The sequence below is a fragment of the Pararge aegeria genome, chromosome 24 (genome assembly GCF_905163445.1).
Source record: "Pararge aegeria chromosome 24, ilParAegt1.1, whole genome shotgun sequence".
Lineage (NCBI taxonomy): Eukaryota > Metazoa > Arthropoda > Insecta > Lepidoptera > Nymphalidae > Pararge > Pararge aegeria.
This window is the reverse complement of record NC_053203.1, coordinates 2,675,275-2,699,144: the sequence shown is the minus strand read 5'-3', so window position 1 is coordinate 2,699,144 and position 23,870 is coordinate 2,675,275. Positions and strand designations below refer to the sequence as shown.

Genomic DNA, 23,870 nt, shown 5'->3' with positions numbered 1-23,870 from the left:
TTTCTCTAAGTTCGACAGTCTTTTTGCGGTCGATCGGCACAGTGGGCAGGAACCCTGCTTTCTGTGTCCAAGGCTGTGGGTTCGATTCCCACAACTGGAAAATGTTTGTGTGTTGAACATGAATGTTTTTCCATTTTCCACACAATGTGTGTCTAGGTGTTTATCTCTATTTTATATGTACTCATACAAGCAACGCTTACTTTGGAGCTAGATGCCGATGTATTGTCGTAATATATTTATTTATTTAAATTTTATTTATAATATGAAAATTAAGCTTAATTGGCAATACTTCGCGTAAAGCAGGAGTTGTAATTTATAATTTCTTCAATATTTATACTCTACACCGAACAGATCTTCGGCCATGTACGCACGTTTCGCTAAGTTTTTAATAACTCGTACCGGAGATTTACTTCATTTTATATCACCTGCATGCCCTCTATGCAAGCCACTGATGGGATGTCGGTTAGTGAGAATGAAACTACCGTATCGCTCCGTAGCTAGTTTATTACGTCCATCTGACACAGATGACAAGCATTGTATACATCAATAACCCAGGAAGCGCTGAGCCGCCACGAGTTGCTGCCCGCGATGTTCGGCGCGCTGACCGCACTCGCGGGCACGGCCAAGGAGCAACCAGCGGCGGCCGCACGCTGCCTGGCCGCCGCCGCCGCGCTGTACCGCGCCGCGCCCGCACCCAGCGCGCACCAACTGCCCAGCCTGCTGCAGGTGCGTAAGCATTACACTACACTACACTACACTACACTTCATTACACTACACTACACTACACTACACTACATTACACTACATTGCACTTCATTACACTACACTACATTACACTACATTACACTACATTACACTACATTAAACTACACTACACTACATTACACTTCATTACACTACATTACACTTCATAACACTACACTACACTACACTATGTACACTACACTACATTACACTACATTACACTTCATTACACTTCATTACACTTCATTACACTACACTACACTACATTACACTACATTACACTACATTACACTACATTACACTACATTACACTTCATTACACTACATTACACTTCATTACACTACATTACACTTCATTACACTACACTGCATTACACTACACTACTTTTACTTAACTTAACTTTAAACTAAAAAGTAACAAAAATATCGTTTACATTATAATAAGAAGAAGAAATAGATTATCATGCCCTCAATGCATAGATGTGACCAAGGTTATTATAGTACTTTTCTCAAAAATGTCTTCACCTGAACTTATTGTGTCAAATCCAAATATTTTTTCATACTGCCGGATATACAAACGAATATAGGAATTCAAAATTTCTGAATTTCCTCTGACACTACCATAGGCAAATTTATTATTAACTGAGCGATTTCATAAGAAATCCTAGACCAGAAAAATTCTATAACTACAAAAGCTGTTTTAATTTCTAGGCGCTGCACGCAGCCGTGAAGAAATGTACTCCGGACAAGCGGCGCAGAAACAGCGACCGAGAGCGCGACCAACCTGATGAGCCCACACAAATCGCCTCGTTACTGCTACAGGTTCACTGATTTTATAGAATTAACTTTCCTATTCACCATGCTAGAAATAGTGTTTAACTAAAACTAAAACTAAAAAAAACTTAAAATGCATATAGCTTAGGTAAATTGCGCGTGTCGGTCTTTTATCTTCATTAGGGTGGTCTGTAAGTAAGCACTTTGAATGTTCTGATTTAGTTTGTATGGTAAAATAAATATGCTTCTTTGATTGTCTTGTCTTGAATCACAGGGTTGTTCTTTATGAAATATACTTATGCACCCTTTAACAGTATATCGTAATTCGATTACTCATTGTATATTAATCAAAAACTCTTGAAAGCTGTGGCTCACCGCATTATAATTAAACTAAATTAAAAGTCTTAAAGTATTGCCATCATTTTAACAATCTTCAAAAGCCCTTGACTTTCAATATAGTGTACATTGTTATACTAGTCAGGCCCTTTCATGTGACACCTATATTAAGAGACTGGAAAAAACCAAATGTAATTCGCCATTTTGTGATGGCGGCTATCTTGAATTTGAAATTTGACATAGTGTATAGTATTCTACTAGTCAAGCTCTTTTATTTGATACCCATGAGAGTCTTGTGAAGAAGTGTGTAATCCGTCATTGCAGCGGTGGCCATCTTAGATTTTCATTAAACATAGCTAAAAACACACCCGACTAATACACATTTCAAACAAAAAAATAAAATCAAAATCGGTTCATCCGGGGAAATACGATGTTACCGACAGACACACAGGCACTTCTAACCTATAACACCCCTTCGTTTTTGCGTCAGGTACTCACTATTTTTAGACATGCCAATTTAGTTTAGTCTAGAGATTTGTGTGCAACAGATTTAACAGTATACGCTCTTTTTTATTATTTTGTGTGCAACAGATTTAATAGTATACCCCTTTTTTGATTACAGTTTCCCCCTTGTCACTACAAGACACGACCGACTAAATGATAATGTTTCGTTCTAAATTTTCCGTTTTAATGTTGTAGGTGCTAGCGACAGGGTTGCCCTTGGCGAGAGAAAATCCAGACGAGTACAACGAATTTTGGGAGATACTGCCAACTGTATTGGAGACTTTCATGTTTGAGCCACCGTAAGTTTTGTACTCTAATATCTAGCTGTTAAATTTCCAAGAAGATTTGGCGTCAGACACGCAGAAGTTCGTTGACAAAATGACAAATTACAACCAGTAATTCCTTAGATTGGCGCGTTCAATCGTACAAACATACTCTTCAGCTTTATTATAATATTAGTTAAGATCAGTGACAATAACCCGGACAGATGGATTGAGTGCCCTCCAAGGCATTGTGTTGGGCAATTGGCAGTGTCCCCACGCTCATTCAATTACTTAACTCGGTGCTCATAATCCCACTTCCTACCTTATATGTATATTTATAATATACTAGCTGTACTCTGCCACGCTTCGCTGGGGCACATTGTGATTGAATGGTTGAGAAAAATAGATAAAAACAATCCTTGATGCGTATTTTATATCATGCTAAAATTTCAGCTCGATGAGTTTTTGAAACGTACACAAACAAACATAACATTTTTATATATATAGATAACATAATATAAAATGAAAGTGTGAATCTTCGGCTGAACGGATTTGGATGAAATTTGGCACGCATGTAGCCTTTGACATTGAAAAGGACATAGGCTACCTTTTATCCCGAATATAATTTAAAAATTTTCTCTGTTCTTGTCTGGTCTGGTGGGAGGGTTTGGCAGCGACTAGCTACCACCGTACCGACAAAGACGTGCCGCTAAGCGATTATGTTCTCCGGTGCGATGTCGCGTAGACACCAATTAGACTAGCCCGCTACCATCTTAGACTGCATCATCACTTACCACCAAGCTGAGATTGCAGTCAAGGGCTAACTTGCGAAATAAAAAAAGCTGCATAAATAGCTATTTTATCGCGTACCAGTGTTGGAGGCACCGCGCAGGCGCGGGAAGTGGTGGGAGTGGTGCGGGACGAGGTACTGCGAGGTACTCCGAGGGCACCCGCGCGCCACGCACGCAGGTTGTTGGCGCTCGTACGCGCCGGCTCGTTGCACCGTCACCAGCCGCACACACGTAACTCTATCTTATTCTATTCTATCTCTAGGACGGCCGATTGGCGCATTGGGCAGCGACCCTGCTTTCTAAGCCAAGGCCGTGGGTTCGATTCCCACAACTGGACAATGTTTGTGTGATGAACATGAATGTTTTTCAGTGACTGGGTGTTTATCTATATATTATAAGTATTTACGTATATTATTCATATAATGATTCATCAGTCATCTTAGTACCCATAACACAAGCTACGCTTACTTTGGGGCTAGATGGCGATGTGTGTATTGTCGTAGTATATTTATTTATTTATTTATTCTTAAACCGGCAGGGTGATTACGTATCTTGCGACAGGCGTAAATCTTGCAATTTTCAAACGTCACTTTTCATCGTCATTACCGTATACCGATACGTAATCACCCTGCGGAACTTCTCACAACAAATATAACGGATTCAATTTCAGAACGGTGCAAACTAAAATGCGACCCACAATTCTACGTGGCCGCTCTTTGCATTTTTCCATTATCGATTTCGTACTCTTTCTTGCAATTTTTTTTAGCTCAAATTAATTAAAACCTAACCAAAATAAACAGTAATCCCAAATTGCAGTTAATTTAATAACAACATTTTAATAAATAACTGAGGATACCTTAAAGAAAGCTAGATACAATTTTTTTTTTTATTTTGTGTACTTATTACTTTATAAGTAAAATCGATAAACATATAGTCAGAAATATAGCCATGAACAACTTATCTTTTTTAGCTATGGAAAATGTTACTGCATGAAAAAACAACATATAAACTGATGTATTATTTTTTTAAAACAGAGAATGAACAAGAGTTAAAAGAGAGAGAGGAGTTCGCGCGGACATGCTTCGAAACACTCCTTCAGTTCTCTATGCTCGAAGACATGGACTCGATGAATGCCTCCGAAAGTGAGTTATCTTATTAATTCCGCTTAAAATTTAATAATTTTAGATGAGACAATTAATTGTGTAGTGCCAACCTTTATCTTCTGTCCCCTGTAGATAAGGACAGCGCTATTAAATTCAATCTGCCATGCCATTTTTTGGATAAGATCAGATAATTAACTTCGGGCGTTAATGGACTTAGCAAAGAGAGTTCTTAAATTTTTGTTTTTTTGTCTCCGCTTTGGTCTATAGTTTGTCTGACTTTGGCTGCTTAATCCGTCTCATAGGATTTATCACTTTCGCATTTATTATTAAGGAAGTAAGGATTGCTCAATATTAAGATGTGATTTCTACTTTTTTTTTTTTTTTGGCTTCATGAAAAAGCTTTTTTGCTACCTCCGACCCTTGGGAGATTGGACGGAGGTTATGTGGGACTCCCCCCTCTAAAGGTGGTATACCCGAACTAAAAAGAACCACAGCATGTCCCTATTGTTGGCTGTGTTAGACGCCCAGGGAACCCGTTGTATACCTTTCGGACGAGGATGTGATTTCACCTTAAGATTGTTTCTTTACAGATGACAGTGACCCCTTAGCTATAATGCCTCTATTGGATCGGTTCCAAGAAGTCATAACGAGGTACAACAGAGATGAGGACAGTGGAGAACCACTTCCCAGGTATTAAAGCTTTTTCTTAATGAAAATCATATATTAATTTTGGCAGTCTCGACACCACCATATAAAATAATCCAAAAAATTCAAGATCTGTTTTTTAGTTAGGCGTCTTTGTCTGTTTGTAATGACACTATTACCGGTTCGCAAAGCAAATTCTACAGAATTTGGCTAAAAACTCAGCGGTTGCTCTTTTCCAATATAATATAACAATTTAACATTAATTTTCTATCTCGTGAGATGAAAGCGGACTTGGCAAGCAACAGTGGCATTCGACATATAAAAATCCTTGGTATGCCACACGGTGCCCTATCGCATGCAAGACTTGCAACCATCTACACGAGTTAGGGAAGCGTCTTTGCGTTGCGACGCCGCACCGTAGTCGAGGATCGATTTCGATATGTCGCAGTTTGTTGATGACTACGCGTGTGCGTGCGTGCGTGCGTCTTTGTGTGCGTCAGGAATGCGTGCATCGCGTACGTCGATATTAGTTCACGTCCGGGTCACCAATTGTAAGGGAGCTACTGCCTGTATCGGCAGGAAGATCTTCCACTGAGCTTGTGTTGTGCTCCGGACCTAAAGTCCAACCATTTTTTTAAAAGTTATTTATGGCGAATTTTTGTAGAAACTTAGTAGGGGGAAAACCATCTCCTGTAAACGGAGCAATACTTCACAGGGCATGCAAGGAATACGTCCTGCAACATGCCGCCCTGTGTCCATCAATTTGAGGCGTAGGTGTTACGCCTAATGCGCCTTTAATCACATCAGCAACCACGCCCGGCCCTTAAGACCGGCACACAGCATTGCTACAATGCTGCTTAGCTGCATAACTGAATTCTCAGTTGTATGTATTTTAGAACACATTGATTGATGTTGCCTGTTGTCCCGTTGGTGATACCGCCCGAATAGGGTTTTTTTACATAATAAAACAAGGTAGGAAAAAAACACTGTTGCGACGTCGTAGCTCGACATCTTGAGTGACATTTAATCTTTTTTCTGCAAGCTCACCAGGTGGTAAGTGATGGGCTAATCTTTTAGGGAGTGTGGTAGTTAATACCCCTAATAGGTTTCTACGCCTAAACACTAAATTGCTCAGTGGCACGTCTTTCATGGAATGGCGACCCCGCACAGGTAAACGCAGTGTTGGTCGGCCCCCAACAAGGTGGACAGACGACATCAAACGAGTTGCTGGGAGCCGCTGGAAGCAAGCGGCCCAGGACCGTGGATTTTGGAACTCTCTACAAAAGACCTATGTCCAGCAGTGGATTTCAATCTGTTGAAGTGATGATGATAATGACGTCTTTCTCGGCAGGGTGGTTACCAGCCACGGTCATAGCCTCCCACCAGACCAGACCAGAAATTCAGAAATTGAAAATTACCCGGGACGGAATTCACAGTTGCGCCGTTGCGCCAGAGAGATCGTCGTCATCGGGCGTCAATTCCCGTATTACCGGCCTGGACTTAATGAAGCATTGTTGTACAGGCATCAAGTTTCGGAGATATCGTTCGTGCTCCGCGCCGTAGCGGCCTTGGCAGCCGCGATGAAACGCGCGCCGCCCTCCCGAGTGGACGCGGCGGCGTGGCACCGGCTTATAGGTACGTCTGAGGCTTGGTACATAAGCATCGTATCGACTCATCACCCGCCAACTACAGGGCACGGGTCTCCTCCCGCAATGAGAAGGGCAGTTGCGGTACTACCATACAAGCCGAAAAGCCCGGCTTGCGTTACAATAAATTTAAAATAATTCATACTTGATATCAATGAGGAATGTCCAGTACGAGTAATAAATACTTAAGGGTAGGCTTTTTATAACTCTTACAATGACTATCCTTAGGTATAATAAAACTGGTACTGGAGATTTTCTTCATTTTAATAATAATAATCATAATATTTATTTCTTTGCTAAATTGTGGGTACATAACAAGCAAACATTTCATTAAACAGACCCTTCACAGTAGACAGTGTGCAACTGTTTTAAAAAATAAAAAATAAATTACAAAAATACAATTAAAAAAAAAATATATTTTAAGAATACAAATACAATAATCAGAAATGAGTAATAATGATATTTTTATTTCATCTGCATACCCGGTGCATACCCTCTATGCATGCCACTGAGTACCGACGTGTTATAAATACTCAAGGGTTGGTTTTTGAAGTTATACTTCTTTTGGCGCGTTATGGAAAAATAGTGAGAGTAAATTTTTAAGATGCGCGCGCATATCGTCACAAATAACCGACACCATGACGTTAGCTATAGTCAACATTTTAGTTTTTCTAAAAAAGGTATGACAGTTGACTTTCAATAATTCAAACAATATCTTTTTTCTATTGTTAGTGTAGTTTTTTCTACAAACGTAGAATAAGGCGAAAGATAACATTTTTGAATGATTTTTATCTTGTTAAGTACACACACGTTTTTTTTATGACTCACACAAAAGGCCATCCTTGAGTTTTTTAAACTCGTACTGGAAATTTCCTTCGTTTTATACCATCTGCATAACCTTTATGCACGCCACTGGCTGCGTCGCACCTACCGTGTGGCGGCTAATTCCTTGCGGTCCGCAGACGTGTACCCGTCGCTGGTGCGGCTGGCGGGCGGTGCGGGGGGCGCGGGCCCGGCGCTGCGGGAGGCCTTGTTGCAGTTCGGAGCCCTGCTGAGCCCGCCGCTCTAGCGCCGCCTGCTCTACACCGTGCGCATATAGGGCACGCGCCTGTAGGCACGCGGCACGAGTAAGTTTTCTTTTTTTTTTTTTTCTTGTTCGTGTCGGCCGTGACAATAAACAAACACGCAAGTCGGTCACCTTGTGCCATGACAGCGGCAGATTTTCATCATCATTTTATTGTACACCACATAAACATATAGTAAAATTATAAAAAAAAAGTCCGTACAATGGAAAGACAGAAAAATAGTCAGCCATTTTCTGAATTCAACCTTCGCGTAGGCTGTTATTCAAAGTGTTATGAAAAACGTCGTATGAAAAGTGTGTGCATTGATCATTCCACTGTTTACTTCCTTATCGCACTCGCTCAGAGCTTGCGCTCTGAAGCTTTGGGATGAGAAAGCAGGGTCACTGCGCCAATCGGCCGTCTAGTCACAACAAAATGGCATTTGTTTTCTAATGTTTACTTTCAAAAATAGCTTTTATTTAAAGTCTTTAAACGACTCCCTGAAAAAATCGCAGTAACACAAATGTTACTGCGATTTTTTCAGGTGTTTGAGAAGTGTACATAGGAAACGAACATCTCAAAAGATGTTCGTTTCCTATGTACACTTCTCAACAGATAGTTTTTTTATATAATATAGCTAGTTTTATTTGTTAACTAGTTAACTAGTAGCGTTGAGCCTCGAGTGTTAAATTCAATTTACCACACTTGTTTCATAATGTACTAAAATGTAAAACGATAAAAAAGCTTGGGTGTGAATTGCTCTAGCTTCATAGCTTAATATAAATTTACTGTGAGATGGTGATAACAAAAAAAAAATACCCGGCTAACTGTGTTGTGGGCTCTTCTTAGACCAGGGCGCGTTTGGTACCGTCGTAACTTTAGGTTTAAGTTGGCGAATGAAGTTATCACCATCCCCTTGCAATTATGTAAACATGTATGTATGAACGCTTCATAAGTGCCTGTGATAGGCCTACATGAATAAAGACATTTTGAATTTGAATTTGTATTGTGCTGCGGTGTACTGTTAGATATTTTCTTAACACGTTCCCTGTCCCAAACAAAAATGCAAAATTGAATGACAAGTCCAACATACTTTTTGCAAAATACTTTTAATATGTTGTCAAAGTAATAAAAAAAAAAATTAAAAAAAACCGGAAGTAGATACCTACTTCCGGTTTTTTTTATTAGCCTGAAACACATATGGCTCAGGAGCGTAGAGAGTCATTTTTGTTTCTGCACGTTCATGACCATATGTGGTTCAGGGAAGTTTATAGTGGTTTTTATAATTATTTATTGATTTTTTACACTTTATATGTACAAATTATACATTTATACAACTTATGGTAATACCTACTTATCTACAAACATGTCAGTGTTACATATTTTTTGATGTCACTGTCAATGACATCAAAAAATCTGTCCGTTACTTTTTGATTTTCATGATTGATTTCTGTGTTGTTTTGAAGTTCATCATCGTGTGTTTTTTTGTCGAAAATGTCCCGTAAACTTACTACTGAGCAATTGCGACAAATACTGGAAGAAAGTGACTTCGAATTGAGCGATAACGACACGGATTCGAGTGGAAGAAATAGTGATGTACAAGACGAGCCGGATTTTGTCGATTCGGATGGTGGTTTGCAGGAACCAAGTATTTTTGCTGATGATGATATAAACGATCCAGACTTTGATCCAGGTGAGTTTTCTCGTTCAAATATTGTTACCGAGGCCTTTTATGGTGACTATGGTAGAAACTCACCTGAAGATTCGCCCGATACCGTTATAAATCCGCCCCAACCAGTTACGAGCAGCGTATCGCAGCCACTTAGACCCAGAAGGTGGACAGCTGGTGAGGTTATGCGGCTTTCTCCACAGGAAATAAATAACATTGATGAGGAAAATGGTTGGAAGCAGGAAGTACTACCATTGTCACGTTCTCCTTATACCGCAAGCTCAACCCTTCACATCCAAGGAGAACATTCTGTTGGATCCATTTACCGAAAAATAGTGACCGATGAGGTATTAGATCTTATGGTCACACAAACAAATTTGTATGCAATACAAATAAAACAGAACACCAATATATCAATGCATAGCCGTATGAATCGGTGGACAGACGTGACAAAAGCTGATATAATGAAATTCATCGGCTTGTACATGTTGATGGGTATTGTACAATTTCCCACATTGGAATCGCATTGGAAATTAGACGCGATTTATTACCATCCAATTTTTCACAATGTAAATATGTCGTATAATCGCTTTTCATCTATATTGCGTTGTTGGCACTTTGTCGATAATGAAGCTCCCAGAGATCCGCAGGAACGTTTGTACAAAATAAAGCCACTTTTAGACCTTGTCATCAACAACTGGAAAAGTTTACATACACCTGGTGAATGTATTGTTATTGACGAATCAATGATGCCATTTAGAGGGAGGATATCTTTCCGTCAATACAACCCATCAAAAGCTCACAAATATGGCTTGAAAATTTATAAGCTCTGCACAGAAGAAGGATTTGTCTGGAACTATGTCATTTACATAGGGCGCGATCCCGAAATTGCTGATCTGGACAAGCCGGGAAGTGTCGTAGTTCAGTTATGCGATGGACTTTTAGACACTGGACGGGTTGTTGTGTGTGACAACTTCTACAACAGTGTAGGACTAGCAAAATATTTGCTGCAGCGGAAGACAGACTTATGCGGCACTCTACGAGTAAATAGGGTTGACCTTCCATGGGCAATAAAAATAAAGAAAATGGGCCCCAAAAAAGGTGAATTAGTTGCTCGTCAGAAAGATAATGTCACTGTGCTGAAATGGAGAGACAAACGTGACGTCGCTATGATATCTACTTGCCACGACGCTAGCATGCAAATGTCTTCTGGGTACCGCCCAATATCAAAACCGACAGCAGTGCTTTTCTACAATGATAGAAAGAAGGGCATAGATCTATCGGACCAGCTTTCAAGCTATTACGACCCTAAAAGAAAATCTCTAGCGTGGTATAAGAAGATTGCTCTGGATGTTTTGATTTGTGCGTCGGTTACAAACGCCACGCTATTGTATCAAAAACTACACCCAACTGCAAACAGAAAATCTCGCAAAACGATATTACAGGCGCAGCAAGAGATTATCAGGGAGTTCTTGCTATTGGACAATTCATCAGATACGAATGCCAATACACTGAGTAGTCCAAGACCGTCTACTAGTTCGATCACAAATCAACATTTTCTATCAAAAATTCAGCGAAAAGAGGACAATAAAATTATCCGAAAACGTTGTAATGGATGCTACGAAGACTTGCGAAAAGATGGTACAAGCTGGGAAACTGCTGCTAAACAAGTCAAACGCGTAGATACAGAGTGTTTGCAATGCAAAAAAACCTTTTGTTTGCCATGTTTCAAAAACAAACATAATTAGTTAGGAAGTGTAATTTCGTAAAAAATAAAGATATTTTTCCGTACGTCTTGGCGTTTTTCTTTACTATATGATTGTCTTAGCACGTCCCATGCATATTTAGTACAGTACCAGCGCGTCCCGTAGAAATAATCGCTATAGAAGTTGTATATGTCCCCTGACACACATATGGCTCAGGAACGTATTAGTGCTTTCCAAGGGCAAGTTTCCTGAGCCATATGTGGTTCAGCGGACAGGGAACGTGTTAAATGTTATTTTCTGTTTCAGTGCCGTCATGATGTCGCAGGGATCTTAAACGAAAATGTTATATAGAAGAAATACGTCAGTGTATCAAATATTCAATAAATGAACCTTATGACGCTGATAATAGGTCCTGTTTTTAAACAAAGTGCAAAGTGAGCTGAAATTGCGTAGCGACGTTTGATTTGTATATAGATTATGATATAATGTATTGTGTATTATAAAAAAAATAGCGTGTATTTATAAAATTGTGTCATAACTTATGTTAGTAAAATTAACGTCAAGTAAAAAGAACTCTGACGATCGTCCTACGCTGAAGACAATTTCTTAAAATTGCTTACATATGACTGCGATTATATTATGTATCGTATGTTGATTTATAGGCGGTAATAGCTTAGTGGGTAAGGTTTCTACTTTCATTCCGAGGCGACCCAGTTCGATCCCCGACACGGCACCTCTAACTTTACGGAGTTATGTGCATTTTTAATTTAAGCAATTATGTAACGGTGACTGCTTTAACAGTGCAGGAAAACATCGTGAGGAACGCACTCTGCACGTCTGAGAGCTCTCCAGACGTGCAGAGTGCGTTCCTCCAGAATGTTCTCAAGGGCGTGTTTAGTCTACCAAACCGCACTTGGCCAGCTTGGTGGTCTATAACCGACCGATTGGCGCAGTGGGCAGCGACCTTGCTTTCTGAGTTCAAGGCCGTGGGTTCGATTCCCACAACTGGACAATATTTGTGTGATGAAAATGGGTTTATGTATATTATTCATAAAAACTATTCATCAGTTATCTTAGTACCCATAACACAAGCTACGCTTACTTTGGGGCTAGATGGCGATGTGTGTATTGTCGTAGTATATTTATTTATTTATTTATTATTATAGGGGAAAAACCGTTATTCTTATGGCATCATCATCATCATCTCAGCCAAAGTTCCACTGATATAGATTCTTATAGGATTTCCACTCACTGCGTTTATGTGCCACTCGTATTCAGTTACTCCCTGCGGCTCGTTTAATGTCGCCCTTAGGATATACCATTACTGTGCTTTCCATTTCGGGGTCACATTCTAGCACCTTCGGGGACCCCATCATCCATCGGATCCCCGAGCTCCTCGGTTTTCATATGTGTAAATTGAACCCTGCGCAGTGATATCGCCAGTGCTCTTTTTACATGACGCGCTGTGTACTGAATTGCCGATTTGTTCAGACATACGTAATACCATTTATAAGGGTGTCTCTCCACAAAGAATGTCTGAGAAAGCGAAGTTATGCTGCTAAGATCACGGGTCCTATTCCTACAGATTTATTTAAAATGGCCATTGCCCATTTTCTCGTCTTATCTCATAGAAATCAGACGAGAAAACGGTAGACATAATTATCTCCTAGCGCGGATGGTTATTTTATTTTATTTTACTACAAGTTAACCCCTAACTGCAAACTCACCTTCATCACATCAACCGATAGACGTCCACTGCTGGACATAGGTCTTTTGTAGGGAGTTCCAAGTTCCACGATTCTGAGCCGCTTGGATCCAGCGGCTACCTGCGACGCGCTTAATGTCGTCTGTCCACCTCGTTGGGGGTCGACCAACGCTGCGCTTACCAGTACGGGGCTGCCATTGCCATTCAAACTCACCTGATGGTTAGTTATATGCAGTTTAGGAGTGCATATTATTTACCATAAGTCGAGCGGTAGCGTTCTAGCATGTTAAAGGTATAACAGTTATATTAAACCCCTATGCTTTTACATGCTATCGTACCGAAACGCAAAACTGCTAGGCGGCACGTCTTTGTGGTAGGGTGGCAACTAGCCATAGCCGAAGCCTCCCACCAGGCGTAGCCAGGATCTTCGAAGAATTCCTTAAACATTTCGCGATCGCAGACATTCTTGGTAAGAAGGAATTTCTTCCATTCTTTCTTGGAAGAAATCCCAAAAAATACAATGAACATTAAATAAAAGCTAAACGCCGTGACAAACAGATAAATCTGTAAGTTGTTATTATATTTAATTAGCTTAAGCCCGCGACTTCGTGCTCTGCGTGGACTTTAGAATGGGGTACACAGAGAAATGTTACATTGAAGTTTGCAATGTTTTTAGTATTAATTAAACTTTTGACATCTTTTATTAGAATACCTTACAACCACGTTGTTGTTACCAAAAGTTTAATTATATTATATCTATGATACATGATAAAAAAATCACTGTTTGTAAAATAAACTTTATATAAGACATTAGAAAAATCGCCGCATGCCACTCTTTCGATGCGGTCAGATGTGAGATAAGCATAAGGACAGCCGCATATTACCACTTTGTAGAAAATTTTGTGACGCGCTCTGGAGAACCTTCCACTCTCCCCAAAAAATAAGTTTCAGCTAAACGGAGCTTAGTTCGCGTGCCATCTAAGCACTAACCTTCACTGCGAGACTACCTATATACCTATGTACTAACTGGAAAAGGATAATTTCCAACCTCCGAATTGAAGTCTTCCATTTCGGACATCTCGTCGCTATTTAAGTCTCATTTATTCTTAAACCAGATACTGTCGCGAATTTCTGGTTTTTTGTGGGGTCGATTAAAATTTATGAATGGATCATCCTGCGACATTCTTATTGTTTCCATGGTCTTGTGCCAAAATATATAAGCGTATATTCGACGCGAGTCAGATTTTCTTTCCGACAGACAGGTTTACATAATATGCGGCCGGCCTAAACCTGTATTTATAACATAAAAACTACCATAGGCACTAGCTAATGATAAAAATTGTTATAGTTACAATAGTAACACAATTTTACAAGTAGTAACACACTAATTAATTAGCAATAGGCAATAAATAATAATACATAACCTTTGAATAATGAATGAATAATGTACTACGTTCTAGAGAGGTCCAATAATATCTTTACTAGTATACTGCGTGTACTGAATTTGCCGGAGCGATTCGTAATATTTACGTTCGCTACACCGTTAGCATGAGATTATTGCGTTAATTGGTTTTAGTGTATCTATACAGTGGCGTCTAAGTAAAATGGACATTGAGTCATTTCTCATTTCGACGTTGTAATATCTGCGTGTGCGACTTTACTCACCCGGCTAAGTTTGTTGTGCTCGCTTAGAACCCTCGTAGCTTTAGCTAAAGTTTACGAATGTAGTTATCGCCATCATCTCACTACGGTGTAAAAATTTTGTATATAAAACAAAATTAACTTCATGACGTTGTTACAGTCGATACTCGTAAACGAAATGACGATTCTGGGTGATCAAATCTCATGCTTAGTTTATACTATATAATTATGTCAAGATAACTTCCAGTATCCTATCTTGTCACAGCAAGCGTGGACAACAACGCGTAGTCCGCTAACATGCTATGTGATGACGACTCTATACTACATAGTACATTATTTGTCAACGTACATAATTCATGCTACTTCTTGTTAAAGCCATATATGATATAATATGATAACGTACTTCTATAGGTTAATGCTAAAAAGTATTTTAGAGCCAAATGTTGATTTAACAATGACTAATTATTTTTTAATATTAAATAGTTATATATAGTTATACTTTTTTAAATTAAAATTAAATTTAAAGTTTTTAGAATACGAAGCAAATCGAAGTAGGTGCATAATAACTTGCTCACTAGTGAAGGCGTTAAATTTCAAGGCTAATAAATTTGACAGTGCCACTGACTGATCGTGCTTACTAAGGGTCGTTGTCAGTCGCCTAATTTTTTTATTCGATTTTATTTATAGAGCATTGAAATTCAACGTGTGAATTAAACTTCAGTGAGCCAGTTTTAACGCAAAATGCGACAAAGATTCGTAAAGCGAAGGTCATTCCAAGGCATTCAAATTTCGTCCGCGATTGCGTGCAAACACGCAACCAATAACCACTCTTGCTCAAAACGAAACGTCTTGTGATTGGTTGAACGCGGGACGCTAGTTTTGCACTAGCGTCCACGGAATGAACGTCTTAGTTTGACCTTCACTAGAGTCGCTCTGTTACGGCTTCGCTAGTTGTAAACATAACCTAAAAGTGATGTTATAATAGTATTTTTGTATAGTTACGTAGAACGGTGTAGGTATATGAAATCAGTACGCTATTCGCGATCAATAATGTACTATATACAGTCCCATATAAAATCTAGCTGATGCAGTGTCAGATTTCAATTTATTACAGAGTGCGAAGTGCAAGAAAATTTACCTACGTTTACTTATTCGGAGGCGTGAAAGTAAAAGTTTTTGGTTCAATTAACGATATTATTATATTCTATAATTTATATATATACTTTTTTTTTAAATTTTCAGCAGTGAAATTATAATAGAAAAAAAAACACTTAAAAATTTATAAAAAAAAGATTTATATTTTTATTATTATATAACTACGATTCATATAGTATCGAAGGGAAACCGTATTGTCAATAGATGGCGCTCTTTTCAGTTAACTTTCCATATAAGTTAAAGTATATAGAAAATCTCAGATTTCGCACTCTGATGTTTATCTACTGATTTTTTTTTTTATCTATTATATAATACTATGTATTTCTTTACTTTATATATATATTATTCCAAATAATATATTATTTTATTTTTGCATAAGATTAAAATGTTATTTACCCCTTCACTAGGCGAACGACCTACCATTTGTTCTTTTACATTCGCTCCACGGCTAAATTGACTATAGTCGAGTAGTACAGTAAATATAATCAGGATTTTAAGATGAGTGTCTACAAAAAAAAATGAGTTAATGGAGATCAATAATTTATATACGTAACCTTGAAATGCCCTGGTGGCGTCTTTGGTAGGTAAGATCCTGCTCGTTGGTCGCCTGTTTATTTGCGCTGAACGATTATTCCTGGTGCGTTCTGCACAGGATATTATGAATTATAGGGGACTTACAGTGGCGTGCTCTGAGCTGTGAGGGTATGCACAGGGTATGCAGATGATACAAAATTAAGAAAATCACCAGTACGAGTCATTAATAACTTAAGGATAGGCATTGTAAGAGTTATAAAAAGCTTACCCTTAAGTATGTATGTATCATCTGCATACCCTGTGCATACCCTCTATGCACGCCACTGGGGACTTACTGCCCTCGCTTAAAGCAGTACTATTTTAAAACAATAACATAAGTATTACCATCTACTGCGCTCATCAACCCGTCTGCCCAGCGTGATGATTTTGGTTCAAGCACTCCCGTTGGTTGGTTTAAAGCTGTGATAGCGCAGTGGGTAGGAGCTCGACTTCACTTTCGGGGGGCCGAGTTCGAATCCCGGCACGCACTTTCTAAGTTATGTGCGTTTTTGAGTAATTAAAAATATCACTTGCTCAGTGGCGTGTACTTGATACATGCACAAAAGCACTGCCTACCCTATAATTTATATATAGCTCGTATAGGAGGAGGATTTTCGCCATTCTATGCAATTTTCCTGTTGTATGCATACCCTGGTAAGAAGCCAGTGCACGCCACTGCACGCCATTGCACTTGCTTCGACGGTGAAGGAAAACATCGTGAGGAAACCTGCATGCCTGAGAGTTCTACATAATGTTTTCAAAGGTATGTGGAGTCCACCAATCCGTACTGGGCCAGCGTGGTGGACTACGGCCTACTCATTGTGGGAGGAGATCCGTGCCATGTAGTGGGCCGGTAAAGGGTCGATATGACTCCCGTTGTTAGAGTCTTTTAGTCCAGCAGGGACTGTTATAGACTATTGTTGATAAACGATGATGCTTTTAAAATTAGGATTTTGTTTCTTTAATTAATCTATGGATTAAAATAATACTGCTTTAAGCGAGACGAAGTCCTCAGATATTGACGTTCATGCAGCCTATTTAGGTACCTTTATTGAAGAACTTCGAGATACATATGACTTAACTGCTGAAATTTCAACTTACAGAGGCGCGTTTTATGTGTTACTTAGAAAGTTTCATGAATGTATTCATTCATTGCACGTTTACAAGACAAAAACAATAGATTAGAAGCCCCGAACCCGAACATTCCTTTTGGATTTTATTGTTCGGGGAATCCCAAGTAAGACGTCATTATATTTTACAGTTAGTAAAATACGGAGTCGTACGTAGTACAACTTACGGAGTTTGAAATTCTAGTTAGGTATAGAGTATAAATATGTTTCATCAATACTTCGTAGGGAAATAACATTTTGTTCCAGTTACAAAGTCTAAATAATTCGAGATACCGCGTATTTAGGTGTTCAGCGGAAGGGAAAGGCAATTTTGTTTCGACTTACTGAGGATTTCGACTTAACGAGGTTCGAGTTATAGAGATTCCACTGTTTTACATAGTTGTTACGGCTGACTTACACTGTCACAGTATTCGGTCCAGCGTAAATAATACTTTTGTATATTAATTATATTATTTAAATGACTCGTGATTTTATATTGTGATTCCTTATCCAAATAAAGATTATTAAATCGCTAGTCTGATATACAGGCCCCTGGTTTTCTATTAAATTCTAATCGTAAACGCACTCTTAACTGTTACCTTGTGACGTAAACATTGATTATTGGATAGGAGCAGGCGTTACTTCCATGATATATTATGAAAATTAAGCTTAATTTGCTATGCGACCAAGTTTCTGAAAGCGAAGGTCAATCCAAGGCATTCGAATTGCACCCGCGGTAAGCAGGAGAATCTCCTGCTTTTCGCGGAGTATAGCAAATTAAGCTTAATTTTCATAATAGTAAACATTGATTGGCTATTCGATTGGTATGAGGGTGAGTCAATGTTTAAGTCACAAAAAGAAATTTGTGCAGAGTTAAGTACCATACTGTACTGGTGTAACCTGAACTACGGAAATGTATGAGATTCATAATCTATAGATTGCAATCCCATGTGAGCGGGACGAGAATATATTTGTACGCGAGCGACAGAGACACGTAAAAATAAACCTTTAAAATAAAGGGTATATATATTGATTGTTATATAAATATTCGACGGCAGATTGGCGCAGTTTGCAGCGACCCTGCTTTCTGAGTCCAAGGCCGTGGATTCGATTCCCACTACTGGAAAATGTTTGTGTGATGAGCATGAATGTTTTTCAGTGTCTGGGTATTTATATGTATATTCTAAGTATTTGTGTGTATTATTCATAATAATATTCATCAGACATCCTAGTACCCATAACACAAGCAACGCTTACTTTGGGGCTAGATGGCGATGTGTATATTGTCGTAGTATATTTAATCTTTATTTATAACGTTCGATGTCGTGCTATCTCTTTCTCGCAATTTTCGTCCGTATATTGTGCGAAAGAGATAGATATAACAGCGACCGCCTTTTATGGATCCACTCTTTAATAGCGCTGGTTCTCCACGCCTAACGTCCGTACTTCAGCGATTTAGCACAACTTTTATTTTTCCATTTGTATGTATAACCTGAATTTATCGCCACGTTATCTGTATATTTTGAAGAAAAAAAAATGTAGCAACAAGAACCTATAGAGAAAACGCATTGTAAATTCTTATATAAGAATCCAAACTTAATAATAAAATACAATGCCATGAATTATCCAGACATTTTCTTTATATTTATTTGTTTTTTTTTTCTAACTAAAAATTCGACCCCCCCAACGGGTTTTTAAACTTTATCTACCTATAATTTGTTACCATTCAAAAAGTGTTGAGTGTAAGAAGGTTTATGTTATGAATTGCTCACATAACAAAAGATTTTTTTACTCTCACCACTTCTCACCTAAAAGTCGAATAGAAATTGTACACTTAGCAATTCTGATTTTCGCATGAGAGAAAAATTACTCTATAGGTCTCAGTTTACCGTATTGAATGTAAAAAAATAACCCTAAAAGCTTCCATCAATAACAAATAAGACAAAGTGACGAATGTAAAACTATGAAAATAAATTATTACGTGAAAATTAATTGTTTTATTTAACTCTTTCTATTTATTGTAATAATTGACAGACCAAGCTGATGGATCCGTCTCTGAAAACCCTCCCCTATAAACAGCAACACATCGCAGGGTATGCAAAGTACACGCCCTATGTCCATCAACCTGAGCCGCAAGTGTTATAGTGTTAGAGCTAATGTGCTATAAACGGGGTTTTCAAAACACTACCTTTAATATGGTGACACATTGGTACCATTTTGGTTTAAAATTGTATGTGAAGTTTGGTTTTATATGCCTCTGCAAAAACAAAACAAGATTTTTTTCGGTTTGCCTCTTACTGATAAGATAACGACGTCAAGAGCACCGGAGACAGCGGCACAGATCTGACACGGTGCGGAAGCAGGTGAAATTAAGGAAAATCGGACCATAAATACGACAAAATCGTAATAAACAAATATTTACGAATTGAAAAAAGGGAGCGCGACAAGACGTTTCGTATTGCTATTTTAAATTTTATATCATATTTTCGGAGTGAATCATACTTTTCTTTAAAGAGATACACTGCTTTGAAATATGAAGTAGACTTATGTTGGGATTTTTTTTCTTCTACAAAAGTACTTAAATTGGGTTTTGACCCCAGATATTGACTTTGAAAGCAATCTGCTTCGTATCTAAAAACTTCAAGATGGTATACACTTTTTTTATTCTGCTAACAAATTCGTTGTTGGTGTCTAAGCGGACACCCAGATATCGATTTTCAAAGCTATCGGTTCAATAGCTTATCGATATTATAAGCTTGTAGAAAAGTCCTATTATAGTATAAAGGACTACGTAATCGATAAAAAAGCTAGGGTGTGAACTATTATTACTCTAACCAGGTTGCTCGTCTAATAATTTTAAATGACAATGTGAGATAGTGATAAAAAAAAACACCCCGCTAAGTTTGCTGTGGGCTTCTTAGACCAGAACGCGTTTGGAACCCTCGTAGCTTTAGATTTATGTTTACGAATATGGTTATCGCCATCATCACACTACCGTGTAATTCTCATGTACGCATCAAAAGTGCCACCTATGGGCCTACTTGAATAAAGATATTTTTGACATTGACTTTGACTAACCAAAAACTTCAAGATGGCGCCCACTTTTTTTTTTATTCTGAATACATATTCGTTGTTAGTATACAAACGGATGCCCAGACATCGTTTTTGAAAGCAATCTCCTTAGTAACCAAAAACATTTATTTTTAAATACAGATTCCGTGTCAGAGTTAACGCGGTCGTATAGATATCCAAATCAAGATGGCGGCCGCCTTTTCTGATTTCCCATCGTCATCTCATCACGGAACCTTACCTCTCTTAGGAGTCACTTGATTTTACTTTTGCATTTGATGTTAGGGCTGTATCTGATTTCCTTCACTAAAAACTATGGCAATAGTTTGGGTTTCACATTTCAGTCTCAGAGACATTAAACAATGTACCTCAAAAGCATCTAAAGTATTATTTCGGTTTTTATTGTATAAACACGTAGGTATATTCATCATATCGACCCGGCTCACTAAAGGGCATGGGTCTCCCACAATGAGAAGGGGTTAGGGACGTAGTCCACTGTCCACCACGCTGGCCCAGTGGGGATTGGTGGACTCCACATACCTTTGAGAACATTTTGTAGAACTCTCATGCATGCAGGTCGATTGGCGCAGTGGGCAGTGACCCTGCTTTCTGAGTCCAAGGCCGTGGGTTCGATTCCCACAACTGTAACATTTTTGTGTGATGAACATTAATGTTTTTCAGTGTCTGGGAGTCTATTTGTATATTATAAGTATTTATGTATATCATTCATAAAAATACCTATATATAATGTTGAGTGAAACTTGATTGTCCGATAATGGGTCTCTTAGTATTACATATTTAATAAATAAATATACTACGACAATACACACATCGTCATATAGCCCCAAAGTAAGCGTAGCTTGTGTTAACACAAGCCCATAACACAAGCTATGGAAGCAGCCTATATGACGATGTGTGTACTGTCGTAGTATATTTATTTCTTTAATTTCCCACCTGTGCGCCAATGCTCGGAGAGTTAATAAAGCTGTGGTAGAAAATATGCTTTTGGCCTTTGTTCGTATGAAAAAATGTCTCCTGCCCTGCAGGATAACAATCAGTTCTCAAGGGATTTGTAAAAAAAACCGTTACAAACGCAGACGAAGAATGAGAACAACAGCTTTAAAGACGATAATTTTCTTAGAGACCAATTCAACCGCTACATATAGCGCATAAAGAAAAGTGGCACTCCCGCGCGACGCAGTAAGTAGGTATGGAGTTGGCATGCCTATGTATAGCATTCGGCTCCATGCGGCATGCCACGTTCAAGTTATTTTGAGGCCGGCTGTCGACTTCGCGCTGATTTCTTCACACTTTGTACAAAATGTAGGTACATTCTTGAGTGCATTAATACTTACAGTTTAAAAGTAAAGTTTAAATAAAAGTTTCAAAATCGTTTTACGCCCGAATTATCAATTGAATGCAGTCTTTAGATGAACAATTTCACTTTCATTTTCGGCACATATGTATATAACAAATAATATTAGGTACTATAGAATATATTATATGAAAATAAATATTAATACATATTAATACATTTTAGTCCACTAAAAGGCCTCTCCCGGTATTAAATTAAATTATTTTTATATTTATTCGTAGCTTAGTAATCTAATACCGGCAGAGGCCATTAGTCCATCAGTGGACTCGTACAGGCCATTGATGAAAGCGCAGTAGTGGTGCATCATATAAATCTTAACAGGTAACTTAAAATTTCCATGGTTTTAGCAATGGTTTTAGTAGAACTAGTAGCTTCTCATGACAGAGCTCGTTCAGGGAAGTACGTACTACCGCCATCCGTAGTCCACCACGCTGGCCCAGTGTGGATTATATGACTCCACAGACCTTTGAGAACATTATGTAGAACTCTCAGGCATGCAGGTTTCCTCACGATGTTTTCCTTCACCGTCGAAGCAAGTGCAGTGGCGTGCACTGGCTTCCTTACCAGGAAAATTGCATAGAATGGCGAAAATCCTCCTCCTATACGAGCTATGTATAAATTATAGGGTAGACAGTGCTTTTGTGCATGTATGAAGTGCACGCCACTGAGCAAGTGATATTTTGAATTACTCAAAAACGCACATAACTTAGAAAAGTGCGTGCCGGGATTCGAACTCGGCCCCCGAATGTAAAGTCGATCTCTTACCCACTGCGCTATCACTGCTTCAAACCAACCAACTGGAGTGCTTGCCCCAAAATCACCACGCTGGGTAGACGGGTTGATGAGCGCAGTAGATGGTAATACTTATGCTATCGTTTTAAAACACGTTTTAAAACTTTAAGCAAGTGATGTTTTAATTACTTAATACGCACACAACTTAGAAAAGTTAGAGGTGCGAGCTGGGATTTTAACTCGGCCCCCCGGAAGTGAAGTCAAGCTCCTACCCAATGCGCTATCACTGCTTCGGATACCAATGGCGCTACTAAATTGAATTCTGACAACCTTGCTGGCGCAGTGGTAAGATTGAGAATTTGCGGGTGGAAGGTGGTTCGCAGGTTCATTTTGGGAGTTTATATCTTCTGAATTTTCTCTGGTCTGGTCTGGCTTCGGCGTTGACTAGCTCCGGTACGATGTCGCGTATCGGTTTGACCAGAACCATGCCCTGTAGCGAACCGGTAATGGGTTGGTAATGACGTTGAGAATACCTTGGGCACATTTTTTATGTAACGTACGTTCAAATCAAAAGTACCATTTATGGGCCTATTTGAATAGAGAAATCTTTGACTTTGGCTTTGATGATATTCCACTTCGCACACTTCCACTTTTGCTACGATACTTCTTATTTTTGTGTCTGGAAGTATAAATGCACACGAAAGTCGGTGGGAGAGATGATATAAATATAACTTTGGTTCAATGACCGCTAACCTTAAACATTGCACAGAAATAGTTCGTTCATCGAATTAGGCGCGTAAACGGAACTTGCGATACAGTCACTGAACCCATAACCTAAGCCAGAGCAAGAGGTTCAACTCTCGCCTGCGGCGGCGTGAAAATTAGCGGCCAATCACAAGAGGCGCCGGATTTAGCAAGAGTTGTGTTTTGCGCGAGTAGGACGATTATGTTCATGATTCAGATTATGATCCTGCTGACGATTTCTATTCCGATTACAATTTTGAAATCAGATTTGTATTACAATTATAAATATAAATATCATAAATATCCTTCCAAATTAATTTATTAATACACTTATCCCGTGAGAATCACTAAAAATAGAGACTTCCACAGTTTTTCTGGGCGTGACCTTGGATAATAAGCTACAGTGGGGTGCCCATATAGATTCACTAGCGGGTAAACTAAGCTCGGCTGCCTACGCAGTCAGAAAAATTAGACAGATTACTGACGTTGAAATAGCTAGGCTAGTTTATTTTGCGTACTTT

The 23,870-nt window shown here is 38.8% G+C and overlaps 2 protein-coding genes across 2 annotated transcripts in view; both read left to right on the top strand.

Annotated features, from left to right (window-relative positions):
- Positions 1–12,046, top strand: part of LOC120634477 (protein MON2 homolog) — a 57,373-nt gene extending 45,327 nt beyond the window's left edge. Inside the window, exons 32-40 of the mRNA XM_039905094.1 lie at positions 556–726; positions 1,457–1,567; positions 2,555–2,658; positions 3,496–3,644; positions 4,448–4,555; positions 5,107–5,206; positions 6,684–6,796; positions 7,770–7,934; positions 11,553–12,046. Of these exons, the coding sequence (XP_039761028.1) occupies positions 556–726; positions 1,457–1,567; positions 2,555–2,658; positions 3,496–3,644; positions 4,448–4,555; positions 5,107–5,206; positions 6,684–6,796; positions 7,770–7,876 (963 nt within the window). The 3' untranslated portion in view covers positions 7,877–7,934; positions 11,553–12,046. The remainder of the gene's footprint in view (positions 1–555; positions 727–1,456; positions 1,568–2,554; positions 2,659–3,495; positions 3,645–4,447; positions 4,556–5,106; positions 5,207–6,683; positions 6,797–7,769; positions 7,935–11,552) is intronic.
- LOC120634628 (piggyBac transposable element-derived protein 4-like) lies at positions 9,366–11,288 on the top strand. The gene has a single exon (XM_039905360.1). The coding sequence runs from the start codon at positions 9,366–9,368 to the stop codon at positions 11,286–11,288; it is 1,923 nt and encodes a 640-aa protein (XP_039761294.1).
- Positions 12,047–23,870: the final 11,824 nt, after the last annotated feature.

Excerpts from the sequence above, each read along its gene's own strand:
- LOC120634628 (XM_039905360.1), top strand. The coding sequence starts at position 9,366 with ATGTCCCGTAAACTTACTACTGAGCAATTGCGACAAATACTGGAAGAA.